This window comes from Limulus polyphemus, unplaced genomic scaffold, assembly GCF_000517525.1.
Source record: "Limulus polyphemus unplaced genomic scaffold, Limulus_polyphemus-2.1.2 Scaffold2832, whole genome shotgun sequence".
In the NCBI taxonomy this organism is placed as follows: domain Eukaryota; kingdom Metazoa; phylum Arthropoda; class Merostomata; order Xiphosura; family Limulidae; genus Limulus; species Limulus polyphemus.
The window spans coordinates 133,882-150,323 of record NW_013668442.1 but is presented as its reverse complement, the minus strand read 5'-3'; the positions used below and the strand labels follow the sequence as shown (position 1 = coordinate 150,323).

At 32.1% G+C, this 16,442-nt stretch overlaps 1 protein-coding gene across 7 annotated transcripts; it reads left to right on the top strand.

The window, feature by feature from the left end:
- The first annotated feature begins 173 nt into the window (after window positions 1-173).
- On the top strand, window positions 174-16,030 carry LOC106468016 (major facilitator superfamily domain-containing protein 9-like). 7 transcript variants are annotated; one of them, XM_022396303.1, is made up of 7 exons: window positions 174-397; window positions 4,662-4,757; window positions 7,374-7,461; window positions 7,711-7,754; window positions 10,631-10,760; window positions 11,820-12,029; window positions 15,238-16,030. In XM_022396303.1, the coding sequence occupies exons 2-7, from the start codon at window positions 4,683-4,685 to the stop codon at window positions 15,909-15,911; spliced, it is 1,221 nt and encodes a 406-aa protein (XP_022252011.1). In that variant the 5' UTR covers window positions 174-397; window positions 4,662-4,682; the 3' UTR covers window positions 15,912-16,030. The 7 variants fall into 7 exon arrangements, with proteins under 7 accessions (XP_022252011.1, XP_022252016.1, XP_013783865.1 ...); XM_022396302.1 differs by lacking the exon at window positions 174-397 and adding an exon at window positions 604-691; XM_022396308.1 differs by lacking the exon at window positions 4,662-4,757 and having other exon boundaries at window positions 10,636-10,760.
- Window positions 16,031-16,442: the final 412 nt, after the last annotated feature.

Sequence of the window (16,442 nt, the reverse complement as noted above, 5' to 3'; positions counted from 1 at the left end):
CAATACTTTCTCACTGCAGATCAATTACTCACTACCTACACACATTGTTATCCCGTTACGTTGTCACCCTCTTATGTATACCAGCCTACCCCATCTAGTAAATACTAGAGCATTCATGAAGAAACAAGATAGTTCTAGAAACTAGAGGGCGCCACACCAGTCACGTGATCTCGATGACGCAACAATATTATGGTGACGCGCAGTGCATATCTAATTTTGAGTTCACTTGATGCATTGTGATTTAATACATAATCTTGGAACGTTAAATTAGGATTAAGTTGTGACTGTTGAAGTTTCTAAGTCTTGACAAAATTTAAATACGGAAAATATTGGGCTATTGGTTTTATTGAACACACACACACCTGATGTCTCATTACTAGTACTATCCAGGCTATGAGTAAGGCTATGAGTACAATTTCTATCATGTGATTACAATACAGGTTACGACTATCCTGAGTTACTTGATCTTCTGTTTCTGGTAAAAGCTAGCACACGCGATTTTACTGATACTGTTAACCTCAGTATATATACATGATATAATACGAATCTTCTTTTAAAAGACAAAAGATTGAGAACTGTTTCCATAATATTATTTTAATTTAAATACTAATATTTTTTTTTAATCAACATGAAAAGCACTTTGGAAAAATATACAAACTTGCATGTGTGCGTATACGTAATTGGATTTCTGGTAAGTGACTTCACTGTGTAGTGTAACTGTAAGAATATTATCGTTTGCAAGAACAAAATTATTAGTTTTCTGTGCCACTTTTAATAAATACGGCAAAAGCAAAACAGACTTGGCCTGTCACTGTCACTTATAAGTTATCTGGAATATACTCTGTAGATTATAGAAGTGTATCAATTCATATCTTGACATTAATTACTAAATGAAACTTGAAGACCAACTAGTAACAACATAAAAATCATGCTTAGTCACAGGTTAGTGCCTCTTTCATGTACAGGGAAATCCAGGTACCAGTGATGTTTTAATTTCCAAGGGGAATTTAACACATTCAGGTTATCCCACTTTGTACTACCATCCTGTGAATGTCACAAATTCTATTAAGAAACATTTTTTTTCTCTTAAGTTATAGTTAACCATGGTCTCTAATATACTCATCCAGTCTCCTCTTGTATGGCCTCAGTGTTTCAGCCTTTGACATGTACACCTGAAGACATCTATGTCACAGGCTAACCACTCTATTAATAAGAATAAGATAATATATAGATAAAAAGGGACCATTTGATTTTTAAAAGGTTAAAATTTAAATCCGCCCATCATTTTCAATAAGTCGTTAATTCCCCTCAGAAACTTGTAAAGTGCCATATGCCACCACAATTTGTGTCTGAGTTTTCCATATCTTGAGGTTGTTGTCTCTAAATCTAACTGTATGCAAATTGTTTTATATGAAATTATTATCTGGACTGTGGAGTTGTATATTTTAAATCTAACAAGCTTAAAACCAAAATCTCGGTATTGCTTCCCTACCCCTCGAGACTTTATCCTCTCTAATGAAAACATATCTAAGATTTTTACATAACCCTTTCAAATCTAGTAACTATTCTCTGAACACTTTCCAATAAGCTTACATTTTTTTTTTGTTAAATAAATTGAAATAAACAGAGCATAGTATATAGTCTTAAATTTTCATAGCTTAAACTAGTTAAAGGATTAAAGCATGTGACTTTTCAGCTTGATTCATAACAGTGTCTACGTAGTCACATTTTGTAGGTCCTAACACTAACAGAGGTTTCCTCTACACTTCTTGGTGTAAAGTAATGCAGTTAGTTTTGTAAAAGGAAGAAATTACAACTTGTGTTTTACTTTTAGGGGTAAGGGTTTGTTATGGGTAATGTGTAATATGTGCACATCTGAACATACAAATTTGTGTAAAGTCTCTAATATTAATGTATTTTAAAACATCTTTAACATTTAAAAAAGTCCTAGTTTAAAAATTTGTTAGTTTGCAGATTTATGTTTAATTATATTGAAAAGAATATTGCTGTATTTCTAAGTGATGTTTTTTAAACTGTGATATTATATAATGGAGTTCAGTTAAACTGGACCTTTGTTACTAATGGAGTGATCAATGCTTGTGCCTTTGCTTTTTATTTGTTACAGGGCATAATTAGCTGATGACATTAAACTCTTGGACTTTTTTCACTGTATTGAGGATGGTGAGGTACTAATAAATGACTGAATCAGTTGGAAAGTTTGACAAATATTTGGCAAAATGACTTAATTATTGTAAATTTAAGATAATGCATTTAGGTTGTCATAATTTTGAACATATTGCTAATGTAAATAGGAACCTGTGCTGTAGTGTGACTGAAGGAATGAAAGGATCTTAGCACGGTGGTGGATAAGTTACTCAAGCTGTCAGTGAAGCTTTGTTACTAGTTGTAAAGCTAATAGAATTTTAAGGTGTATTTATAAATATGTTGTGGGAATTATCTCTCTTTACAAATATCTAGTTATGTCTCACTTGGAATGTTATTTAAAGTTTAGGTCTTTTTTTCTAAAAAAAAAAAAGGATTTTGACTTATTATTTCCTATGATCATTCTCACGGATGGAAAGGTTCTTGAGAAAAAGATTTAGAAGTTTTATTATTAAAGTTTACATGCTTATCCATGGGAATGATAGGATAAACACTTGAATTGTGTGTTCTGAAGATAATGGGATAAGAGAACACGAGATTTGGTGAAGACAGGCTAAGCACCAGTTAAGACAGTTTTATTTTTTTAATAGAGTAACTGGCCTATAGAATTTATTGCTGTTAGTAGTATTCTATCAAATATCTATCAAGTTTTTCATTAAACTCTTAAATTTACTGCATCCACAACATATGAAATCAATCCATCCCAGAGGCCAACCACCCTGATAGAAAAATAAAACTGTCTTAGCTGAATATGACTCCTGGCCTGCCAAAATTTTTAGTAGTCACTGTAGATGTAATTTTTTAACTTTAAAGTAAAAAAAAAAAAAAAGATGATGCACCAACAGCACTATCAATGTCTCTTAATAATCTTAAACATTCCTACATTATTGTTAAATGCATTGTTGTATGATGGACGTTTTGTCATGCAGGTTTTCGTGAAACACAATATGATGCAGCCCTCATTTATAAGTCTGTCAAAAAGTAAATGGTGCTGGCAGAGGTGCAAAAAAAGATATTTAAATAGATCATATGGACATGGGGTACAGAAAACTGACATTTGTAGACAATGTATTTGTATTATTTGTAGCCACTGCCCAAATTATGCAAGCAGTGGCCAAAAAGGTCCTTCATAATCACCACCATACAAAAGATGAACGGTCTGTCAAATTATTCTCAGTACGGCTAAGTAACCAAACACTTTCTAGTAACAGTGTCTATAAATCCAATCAAGAGAGCTTGGCTAAGAAAAAACAAAACAAGAAAAAGAAAGGAAAATTCAGACAGTCACTTCAGAAGCAAGGTTCCAAGCAACCAGAAAATTCATGAAAATTGGCAGGAAACTCTTTAGTAAATAAGCCTTTTGTGCTGTATCCAGTGTTGAAGTAAAATAGTGACAGAAACATGTAAGAGAAAAGTACCTCTATAGAAGATCCACTTTCCACTTGTCAGGTACCATTGCAATAAGTGCAAGTGAGAAGTCTGTGAAAAGAAGTACTGAGCAAGCAGGGTTACCTTCACCAAGTGCTGAGGAGTTACTAACAAAACCAAGGATAACCTTGATTATAGACAGGACTAAGACTGCCAAATAAGGACATTAGATAGGTTACAAATGAGATAAAACCATTTGGTTCAATCTGCTCATTTAACATTGATCCAAGATTCTCATTAAGCTGTTTATTGAAGGATCCCTGAGACTGAGTTTCAACAACATGGCTGGGCAGTTTCTTCTAGACACCCCTGACTCTCTGTGTAAAGGAATGCCTTCTGTTATTGGTGCTAAATATACCTGTACTTAATTTCCAAATGGCTGCCATAGAGACTTTTTAATTTTGATTTTAAGACAATAGGGGCAGAAGGCTCTTGCATATAGCCTGTCTTTTTGCTTTGGAAAGTTTTTAAATTTATGTTTGCATTTTTTTTTGTATAGTTAAAAGATTTTTTGCAATTATTATGCATATGTGTTTGTTTTTTTCTCTGTATGTTGTATATGCATATTTGTTTTGTATTTGTAGTGCAACTGTTAAAATATAAACTGCTAAACATTTGTGACTCGCTCTGCTCAGTAGTGTATGTTTTCAGTCTTGGCTACTTTGCTGTACTGCCACTTCTGTTCTAATAGTCTTCTTCTGAACCCTTTTCAACAATTCTGAAGCTAAGGAAGAGACTGAACACAGTGCTCTAACTGAGGCCAGACGAATGGTCTATACAATGAAATTATAACCTCTTATATTTGTGTTCAATATTTCTGTAGATACAACCTTTAATCCTATTTACCATATTACTAGAAACAACAAACAGTACCTTAAGAGGGAAATTAATGATTTGTTGAAAAATAAAGTGGTAGTGGTAAAGTTTTCTTTTCTTAAGAGTAAGGAAAGCTTTGAAGAACCAAGTGGCTCCTTATTTTTTGTATGTATTTTATTTTAAAAGAATTATGCTTCTGTGAGATTCTTTTTTTTTCATTGGTTTTATTCAACTCTTTTTTTTTTTTTTTCGAGTATTCTTATGGTGCTTAGCTTATGAAATTTAGCATCCTACTCAGCCACAGAAAAGTCTCAACATACAAGTTTCAGACCTTGGATGAATTTTACCATGTAATTATTTGGTTTTATCAATTTTGGATAAGTTTGACTGATTTTTGTATAACATACCAGTTATATCTAAAGAGGGTAGGTGTGGATTTTTATGTGTCAGTTTTGACAGACAGAAATTTCTAAAGGTTTTCAGATTGCCCAAAATAAAGTTATAATACAGTTTAACATCACTTATGAAAAGAAAATTACTTGCTTTCAATTTCAGTACAAGTTAGAATTTCTATTATTGTTTTTGCACTTAATAAAAAAGGCAACATGTGTCTATTTAGCGCATTGAGTTAAATCATCATTTACAATATAACAATTAGAAAAATTAATCCACATTAAGAATACTCTTCTACATCCATTACAAAATTTTAAAATTTTTCCAAACTCTCACTTGAAATATCAGTCTATGGAAGAATAAGTCTGCCACTAAGCTTCCAAAGTGCTATGAATATTCAATTGCTGAAGTACCTTAAGAATGAATCTTGGCACATGACTTTTAGTGGCATGCTGGTCTCACTTGTGGAAATAGATGTGTTAACAAAAAAGTACCACTATTAGATATTCATTTTTTTCAGATCTATTGGCTACTTTAATAAAAAAATAATGTAATTTTTATTCAGGGATGAATTATAATTTTCCATATTTGTATTTTAAATAACAACTGGTTAATTTAGGGTGGTTCTTATTTTTGAAGTTTTGAGTTACAACACTCTCACTCCCTAACTTTGGTCAAATATATAAATAAGTAATTTACACCAAATGTTATCCCAATTGAATAACATTTAAGGGTTGCTCAAGGTAGTTGAAATTTTACCTAGTAACTTGCATTATATCTGCATATTCTAAATATTCTAGAATGTTCCAGAACGTCATAAATATTCCATGGTTGATATCTAGCACTCAAGAGCTTCTGCTGTGACACATGTGCTGAAAGAGTGGGGAGTTATTGATTGGGTAAAGGCAGTTTGATTTGACACAACAGTAAGCAACACTGGTCACAGAAATGGAGCATATGTACTGTTAGAACAAAAATTAAGTAAGAACTTATCCTGGAATGTATTTTCAAGAACTACAGGGCTTTTTTTTCTGATCCAGATATTGTAATTTTCAATGCATTCCAGCAATTTTGGGAATACATGGACCAGTCCAGCTATAAAACTGCAGTTGACCATGATGTATTAGCATAAACCATTGAGGAAGCTAGGACAGTGTCACTGAATTTACTACACGACAACATCAGGTCAGTCAGCCTACAGATGATTATCAAGGGCTTCTTGAACTAGCCATAGCCTTTCTTGGTGGCATACCTACTTGATTTGTAGCACCTGGAGCACTGTATCATGCACGATGGATGACCAAGGCATTATATGTCCTCAAGAGCTGGATTTTTATGGGACAGTTTAAGCTAACTGGCCATGAGGAAATAGGATTTCATGACATTGCATTTTTGTTGTTTTATGTATTTTATGGCATGGTTCACTGCTCCTTATTATGATGTTAACATCCTAAATGTTTTGTTAAGTATAGGAAGGTATATTTTGTCTTTGAAAATCGTCCTGACAAAACTTGCTGGACGTCTATGATATTTAAATGATGAACTCGTTGGTTTGGCATTCTTTGGCTTTAAATTTAATACTGAGTCTTTTAGCTTGAGATGTATTCTTTGGCCTGTATATCTTCCAAGAATTGTGTAACACCCTGTCTTTAGGATATTTTTTGCTAATGTATGTCCTCCCTTGATTCTTATGCAGAGTTTTTTCACAAAAGAGCCTCTTTTGTGAGCTTTACTTTCTCAGTTGGTTTAGTTGGCTCGGCATGGCCAAGTGGTTAGGGCGCTTGACTCGCAATCTGAGGGTCGCGGGTTCGAATCCCCGTCCCGCTAAACATGCTCGACCTTTCAGCCGTGGGGGTGTTGTAATGTGACAGTCAATCCCACTATTCGGTGGTAAAAGAGTAGCCCAAGAGTTGGCGGTGGGTGATGACTAGCTGCCTTCCCTCTAGTCTTAAACTGCTAAATTAGGAACGGCTAGCGCAGATAGCCCTCGTGTAGCTTTGCGCGAAATCCAAAACAAACAAACAATTGGTTTAGTTTAAATCATTCTTACTTTTCCATTTACAATCAGCATACCTTAAGTCATACATTGAGCTCTTGTTTCACAAAACTCTTCATTCTTCACATGTCCTCTCTTAATGTTAACATCCTGCTTTATGGTTGCCTTTATCCACTTTGTTTTTGAATTCCATATCAGTCATTTAGTGGTTTTATTGCATGATCCATCAAAGCTAATATATGTTTTTCCAGACAATACTGTATTTTGCTTCATCAGCTGGTTACCCAGTGGTCGTATCATGCCACTCTGTGGGTTTTCTGCTTTTAATTTTACTTCACTGAATTGCAAGCTTCTTATAAAACTAGATTATCGTAATAATAATAGGAATTGTACAAATTATTAATTAATATTTCTTTTGCTACTTGGTGTATCAATTCAAATAAACATTTAGTGGGTTTGATTGTGATGGGAAATGCTGTTTTTTAAAAACAAATTACTAGTTACTGCATGGTATATCAACCTGTACAGTGTGCTCATTTAACATACTTCATTCTCAAGACACTTTATATTATTGTAGGATTTGACAGCTGTCAGTATGATATTCCCATTGCTTCTGACTTATGCTCGGAACATGGGAGCAACGCATTTCCTTGGTGGGATCATTGGTGAGTTAATCAAAAGTTGTGATTCAATCATGGCTCTTGTTCTTACAGTTTAACATAGTAGAATTACCAAAACTAGCTTATTTAACTTCTGAAAACACTTGAAATGGTATAGTTAGTTATAAACTAAGGAAATTTAAATAAGTGAGAAATGTGTGAGTAAACTAAAAAATAGAGTATCGTTGTTATTACTGTTTTTCACTTGTAAGATTTGACAAAAACCATTATTTTTATAAGTTCTTTTTTTTTCAGGGTCAGTGTATGGTGGACTTCAATTGTTTTCCAGCCCCCTGGTGGTATGTTGACTACTGTTGTATTCTTATGTTACTATCTCTAAGGTATAAGAAACAGCTGAGCCAAAAGAGCTTCTAATTGCATGCAAACTTATGTTACCTCATGCACACACACTTACAAAAGAAAGTATGATATTCCAAAATTCTTATACAAGGAGTTACTGTAATATTTTGTAGTTTTATTGTTTTTATTGTAAATGTAAAAGTAGCTAATGTTTATTTGGAAACATTCCATTGCTGTTCAGTATTTATTATTATACCATTGTATTAAAATGTTTCTTAGTAGTTATCATAATACCATTGTTTAACATTTTTATTATTAGTTGCCATTATTCAATACATTTTTAAATAAATGATAGACTCTGTATTTTACTTTTTTCAAGCAGATTTCATTGCATTTCTATTTGATAATAAGGAGCTATTAGACTCAACTAGGCTACTGCTTTTGGTTTGTAAGTAATTGGGTCTTTATGCAAAGGTTTCAATTAAATATTTTCAACAAGGCTAGCAGAATTTAAAGTTACTTGTTTTCACCATAAAAAAAAAGTGTTTTGATTTTATTTTTTAGATTACTTGCCTAGGGCAGGTAGGAACTTAAAATTACTTGCCCATATATGTTTAAAAAAGCACACTCAGGCACCTAGTATTATTTTAGGATGAAGAAATCCCTAAGAAAATCGTATTTTAAAACTGAATTAATTTTAAGTTTATACTAGACATTGAAAAAGGTCGTATGCAGTGTTTTTGCAACATAACTTTATTGTTACATTTATCATGATGCAGTAAATTGAAACCTTTTTTTTTCCATTATTCCATGGTGGATAACAAGGAAAATCTCTGGTTGTTCACAAAGAAAATATAGTTGACCACAACATTAAATAATATAATTAGCAAATAGTATTTTTGCTGGTTACTTGGGAGATGATCCTAAAATGCTTATAACTAGCATTTACCATGTTCCAAGAACTACTTGCTACATTCTACTGAAACACAGTTATAACGTGGAACAAATTATCGGCTTTCTGTTGGGAACCTGTGTGATAATTTATGATTCTACCACCAAGAATTTTAACTTTCATTAATTAGTTGGCTCAAGCATTATTTAAGCTTTGTTACCAGTGGAAATAAAGTAATAAATTTACACAATAAACAGAGAAAAGTCGCATATTTGAAAGCAACAAATTTTTAATTTGGTTTATTTTAGGTATAAGGACTCAAACAGCAAGATTTACTACACTCTATAACTAACCTGTGACATATTTTTCTGCACAGGCCAACTAGGCCCAGGCCTTGAGTAGCAAAGTTTATGGGGCAGCGAAAATGTTCTGGCAACATCGTTTAAAGAAAGAGAATAAACATATATAGTGAACACAACACCAACAACACTCTCAGCATTTTATTTCTATTTATGTCTTTAGTCACATGTATTTTAGTGTTGAGACCAAGATCTCTAAAATGTTTCATAGCTCTTGGTTGAGATTATGTCTAGTCCATGGAGCTGGGTGACAGTACTTCTGGATAGGTCTAGGGATGGCAAAAACTTTAATACATCACTGTAACTAACCTGAAGTATTTTAACACACGTAAAATGTACATGTGTATGTCTAACGTTTGTTTTAGCATAGAACATTATTTTAAAACCAACATTTAAAAGCCATATATTCATTAAAACATAAAAGAATTAGAATATCTTATTAACTTTTATCTTTAAACTTAACATTCCTTGTTTATTTTCATCAGACATTGAAGAGATGATTAATCACCCTGATTTATTCAAATCTTAACAGTACTCTATTAATTAACCTTTTTCTTATGCAAGTGTTATAAATATAAATTACCAATCAATGTTTTTTGGTGCAGCAAAGGATTATGTAATACATGTATTATGTCAAAAGACAAAATATTTGCATTTTATTAAGAGAGATAATACTTATATTAATAACCTTCATTGCACTAAAAATTATTGCATGGTAACTTAATCTCATAATACTTGCATTATATCCATGGGCTACTTAAGACATTTTGAAAAGTCCTACTTTTTATTTTTGAAAATCTATGAAACTATTTGTGTTTTACATTGAAGCTGTTTACTTGTGCAATCAGGCTACAAACAAAATTGGCTATAAAATATTTACTCTTCTCTACTCATCAAATAAGTGTTATTGTCAAACTTTGATAGTAGTTTAATTCAAATAGTTTTTAATTTGAAATTAAACTTATCTTGAGAACACACATTTTTCCCAGTGTTATTATGATCTACATAATATCATGTAATTTCCTAATTAAAGATGTAATTAAATAAAAACTCAAGTTTAAATTTTTTTACAATGCTGTTATTTAACCCTTTCACTGCTCTGTGCATGATGAGATGTTTCCCTAGTAAACTGCTCTATGTGTCATATGACATTTTAGTTTTTCCTGCTACTGTTTGTAATCCCAGCTAATACTCTGTAATACCAGTGACCCATAGATGTCTCCCCCGATGTCTATAAATAGCTAGACAAAAATTATAGGCCTCAGTTACCCTGAGATAAACATGAAAGAAGCATGTGCTTCAACATCTTGCAGTGGGTCGAGAAAGTGAGTATGCTCACTGACCCCGAAGAAAATACGGTGAGTGTTAGATGAGTACAATGACAAGGAGAAAAATATATTTTCATCAGATATATCAGCTAGAGAAGACAGTGAATACAGACCCGACTGACCCCTCACTGAGCACACCAATAGGCCAGAAGGTCTTTCTTTTTCTTACATTAGAAAAGTATTGTTTGTACATGTAATATTGATAAATGAAATATTTTCTCTTCATAAAAAAAGTAACAGTTTTGTAGTCAAACTTTCATATATGTGTATAGCTGTACTAATCTGTTCTTCTTCAGGGCAGCTGGAGTGATGTCAGAGGGAGAAAGTTTGTTCTTCAGATCTGCTTTCTTGTCAGTGGGACCAGTTATGCTTTACTCGGTGTAGCTCCTGATCTAGGTTTTGTTATTTTGGCTCGAGTCATGGCAGGTAGGTAGAATGTAACATTGAACTAACAAGACATCATGTTTTGCACCTGAGGTTAATTAATCATTCTCTCACTCTCTTGTGCTTTGTCTGTGAGCAGATGTTGGTGATCATGGCTCTCCATCTTTCTTTGTCTTGAGTTAACTGGATGATGTTATTATCTTTCAGTGCTGAGTTGTCAGTCCACTTCCTCAGACTAGTAATGTATTTTGTTCTTTGCTTTTCTCTGTCTCTTTTTCCCTTGTCAGTATTTGATATTTTCAACCTTCTTCATGGATAACATACCCTACAAATTTTAACTGTCTTTTGTTGATGGTTTTTGTAAGAGATTTCTTTGCTTTTGCTCTTTCTAGCACTTTTTCATTTGTAACTTTTTCAGTCCATGCTATCCCGAGCATTCTTCTCCAAAACTATATTTCAGTGGCCTGTGGCTTCTTCAAATTAATCATTATAATACATGAAAAAACAACTTGGATTTCTAAAAAAAAAAAAAGCTAAAAAAAAAAGACATTCAGGATTTTTACATTTAGTCTTGACATCTTTCCAAATCATCTTTAGTTTTGATAAACACAACTGTCATTGTCCTTCATATATTTTTATATTGTCTATTATATAAACTAACCAAGATGATGACTTGTTACTAAAAAGAGCTTGTGAATTATACAATAAATAAAGGGCCATGTAAAGTAGATACCATGTGTGTATGGACAAAATGCTTATGTATTAACACGCAAAAGTATATTAAAGATAAAGTTGGTATATTTTGACTACAAAACAAGATGGTAATTTCAAACAAAGTGTATTTGGTAAAATAAAAGTCAATGGTTAATACATATTTAGGAAATCACATCTGTGTATGGCTAGCAAATTGAAACAATTACTGTGAATCCCATATGAGGTCAGATTCACAATTAGCACAAATGTACACTTGCATAAAAGTCTATATTTTCACCACTAAATTGTAGCTTATATATCATGTGTGACTGTCCTGTGCATTAGTGTAAGCTACTTCACATGTATGTGAGCAAAAGAGAAATAAATATGATAATGTTTTTATTCTAGGATTATTCAAGCACACTCAAACATTATGTAGAGCCTATCTTGCTGATGTCTCTCTTCCTGATACAGAATCTGGTGTGTTTGGTCGTTTCAATGCCATGTCTAGCCTTGGCTTTATTGTAGGTCCAACTATAGGAGGTCATTTAGCTGAAACTCCTCATGGATTTTTCTGGGTATGCACAATTGGAGCATCTGTCTTTTTATTATGTGGTGGTAAGCTTTTGTTGTTGTTTTTATTCTGCTGTTGATCATAAAGTTTATATGTTTCATTATGCTTCTTATTATGAGATTGATTCCAGATAATTCATCATGACAAATTACACATTTATTTACATTTTTTAAAAATTATTTTTCTATTATTATTAGTAGTAAAGTATTAATTATCCAAAATATAGTTAAGTATATTTAGTTTAGTTTTTATATCGTAAGTTGTTTTATAGAACTTGGATAATAGTAAGAAAACAGAGAAGCTTATCTTTTTTTCAGAGTGAGATGAAACATTTTTGACAGTCCTTCATCTTTACTTATATCGCATATTTTAGAATTTACCATGCGAGTATATTAACAGTTTCATTTGTCAATTGATAAAAAAAAGATTGTTAATGGACAGGGAATTTTCCTTAGATTGTTAATGATAACTTTGTATGGAAATCACTGAAGTTAAATTAAGTAATAGAAATATATTCAATATAGCCATAATCTCTCTCTCTCTCTCTCACACACACACACACACATACATAGAGAAGACTGTACACTTTTCAATGAAGTACGTCTTGTTTCACAAATTAACAACCTTCAGATGAAAAGGCTAGATCTGCCCTTGCACATATTTATATCAAGCACTGTTGTAGTCTAGGTTAACAAGTTTAATTAACAATAAAAAGGTAATGATAGACATTGCAGTTTGTAATATACTAAGAGAAACAAAATCTTAAGAGTGTAGTATCAAATAAGTCAAGCACTGAATGTAGGCATTGTTTAGTAGAGAATAAGTAAACTCACTGGTACTAAAAATGGAATAAAAATACCTAATATAGTAAAACACCCAACAAAAGTAGGGTAACCAGAGGAGTCATAGTTTATAAGACTATTTGGGAAAAGTATTGTTTGATTAACATACAGTTTCACAAATAAACTTAATTTACTAATGTTGTGAATTAAAGTATTCAAGGAAATGGTAACAGAGAATACTGTCATCTATATACAGTGTATCTGTTGTACAGGACTAGTCTGTATGACTTTCAAGCCATGTTTATTCTTGGTAACAGAGTAGCGTGTAAGCTAACCTTGGTCCAAGTAGGAACCCTCACAGTATTGTACTTGTTCATTAAGCAAGTCATTGAAACATTAAACAAAATATTAGAAGTTGAATATAACAATGTAATGGAATTTATGATAATTTAACTTACTGGTTAAATCAACCAATTCAGATTTTGAATAAGTGTGTGTGATTTGCTTGACAATTATAACAGAAGTTTGAAATCTGTATCACTTATACCCAGGACAACAAATTTTACCTTTAGACTTTGTTCTTGGATAGGTTTTTTTTGCATCATTTGTTCTATTGCTAGAAAAACATTTTGGGTAAATTTCTAAGGAGCCACACAAGTTCTTGAAAATTCTGAACTGTGCATTTGTCTATAGTATGAGCTAATTAAAATTTGACTGTTAGATCTTGGAAGAATATATATAACATAATATTTTTTTTTTTAAACTATATTGAAATACCATTTTAGTTTGTGGTAGTATTAATTTGAATCATGATTTGTTTAGCAGATCATGTATGGAATAAGGAATATTCTGCAAGCTTTACTGTAAAATCCTAATGACTATATGTTAAAAATCACAAAATACATGAAGAGCTTAGATGCAAAATGTGGTTTACCCCATTCCTGAAGTAACTGAGCCTCCAGTAGCAATGTATTGATGGATATAAAGCATTTTGTCCAATAATAATAATAATACATGTTTCGTAAATTTTGAAATACGTAATAGTTAAATATGTGAAAACTACCATAAAATAATACATATATTAGTTTTATTTAATAAATAACTCAATTTTTGTCATAAATGCATATTTTGTGAAAGCAGCAAATAGAAGAAGCTGCTTTTCTCAAAGGGAAAATTTCATATGCAGGATTTTGTATCTAATTTCTTCATATATTAATAACTGAAATATAATCATAATACTTGCATACAACTGGGTTATCCATTTTGTATTGTAAAAAAAATCAAACTGCTAGCAACAAACAGAAAACATAACAAAAAACAATCCATCTTTCAATTATTTGCATCTATGAATTAAACACATTTTAAAAACATATTGGCATATTACTCATTTAAAAGAAATAAGGTACTTTGTGCATAGGTACTTTGTGCTGCTCCCCAGTGGCACAGCAGTAAATCTGAAGACTTATAATGCTGAAATCGTGTATGGAATAAGGAATATTCTACATGCTTTGCTGTAAAATCCTAATGACTATATGTTAAAAAACCACAAAATATATGTGGATCATCTGCACATCTCAATGTGTGAATCCCAAAATAAGTTAGTCTATTTTTGTGTGGATGTGTGTGTTTCATCTGACTGGGATGGTATAGGTATATTTTTTTTTAGTATTCTTTTTACCTCAGTTATTAAGATCAATTAATAATTTATAATTGTTTATCTGTTTACTAACAAGAAACTGAAGAAAGTAGCCTTGTGATTTCTAGTAGCACGTGCTTAAAGTGCTGAAGTATGCTTATTGTTATGGTGGAATGTGGTGTAAGGTGTAACAGTGATTTCTGCTGTAATTGACCAATGGCTTGGACCAAAGAGAGAGACATGTAGACCAAATAATGTGATTCAGAAAAACAGCAACAAGATTTTAGAAATATTTTAAAGATATAAATTAAGGGCTGACTGGTTTTGAAAATGCAAATTGCTAAAAAAAACTGTAAACTCATTGAAAAAATAAACAGTGCTAAAGAAAACAGTAACGACGTTGATAAAAAAAAAAACAACTTAAAACAAAAGAGCTGTGACTACACCAACCAAATATAAGTGGAAAAATATAATATACTCAATAAAACACAAACAAAATTAAAGTTATTGGTACTACTGATCCAGAAAAGATTCATAGATTAAACAGTAGAATAAACATATAAAAAAGGAAATAAAAAAATAAGTACACTTCTGCTGCTAGAGGAAGCAAACATGCAATTTTGAAAGTAAATTTTCACTGTAGAAGAAGTTTGATAAAAGTTTAACTAAATATGAACAATTTTAGATTTTATTATTGTAAGTTATCAGTGTTTTTTATGATAAAGTGCTGTGGTTATATCAACCAAATTATGATTGATGATGTGATAGTTCTTGCTATTAGTTTTTACCTTTAAATATGTTTCGTAAAATATATTAGTATTATTTCTTTTTCAGGACTAGTTTGGCTTTTAATGCCTGATGTAAAGCCTATCAAAACCAACAAAGCCCAAGAAAATGCAGGAGTTGCACAGATCATCCATTTTATTAAGCAAATTAAGTGGTCGAGCCACTGGGACCACTTCTTGGTACGCTTTTTCCTAAGTTTTGCTACACTCATTTACCGTAGCAATTTTGCCTTGTTACTCGACTATATGTTTAACTTTAGTGCCAAAACTGTGGGTTATATTATTTCTTTCCAAGGAATTGTAAGTGCAGTTTCTGGCTTCCTTGTAGGTACTTTGGCACACTGGTACAAGGATCACACAAAACTCCTTCTGTTTGTAGCAGTCACACAAACATTGTCTCTTGTTGGGCTGACCTATGCCCCAACTACATTGATACTTATGTGCTGCTTAGTACCATTATGCATCAGTAATGCTGTTGGTCGAGTTTCCATTACAAAGATCACTGTCGACAGGTGCCATAAAGATGAAATTGGGGCAGTTGTAGGACTTGGACAAAGTATCACATCCTTGGCTCGTATGCTCTCTCCCCTTGTTGCAGGAGTTGCCCAAAGCATCTCCATCCATGGTCCAGGAGTCAGTGGAGCAGGAAGTGCTGCTGTCGGAGCCGTTATCCTTTCCCTCATGAGCAAGAAACCGACAATTGCAATTCTGAAGGAAGACTAATAATACATACAATGTAAACAATAAAATTTGCTTTTTTCACTTACATATTTCCTTGTAAATACTAAGTCTTCCATGCCATATTTTATAGATATTGCTGGAATTAAATGTTATTGCATACATTTTGTCATTATGTGATTTGAAGTTTATAATTCTCAATAGGTGAGGGAAAGAAAAGGAGTGTAGAAAATTTGTAACTGCCAGAAGCTCATTGTCTTCATACATGATTTTAAAATTATTGTCATATAATAATGACGGTTCCAGAAGTATAATTTATATTTTATAAGGTTAATTAGTACGTAACTTTACATTGAAAGACATATGTCTTGAAAGAAAATTTCTGCACATTGTGATATACTATACAAATAAATGAATTTACATAAGTCTAAAACTGTGGAACTATGATAATGCCAAAATAACATGAAAGGTCTGTATTTAATAGTTTCCTTTATAATGTCATTATTATACTACTGTAGATTTGTCAACTTGACTCCAGGTATTTGAAGTTTCTAAACATGAATCAAAACCATTCAT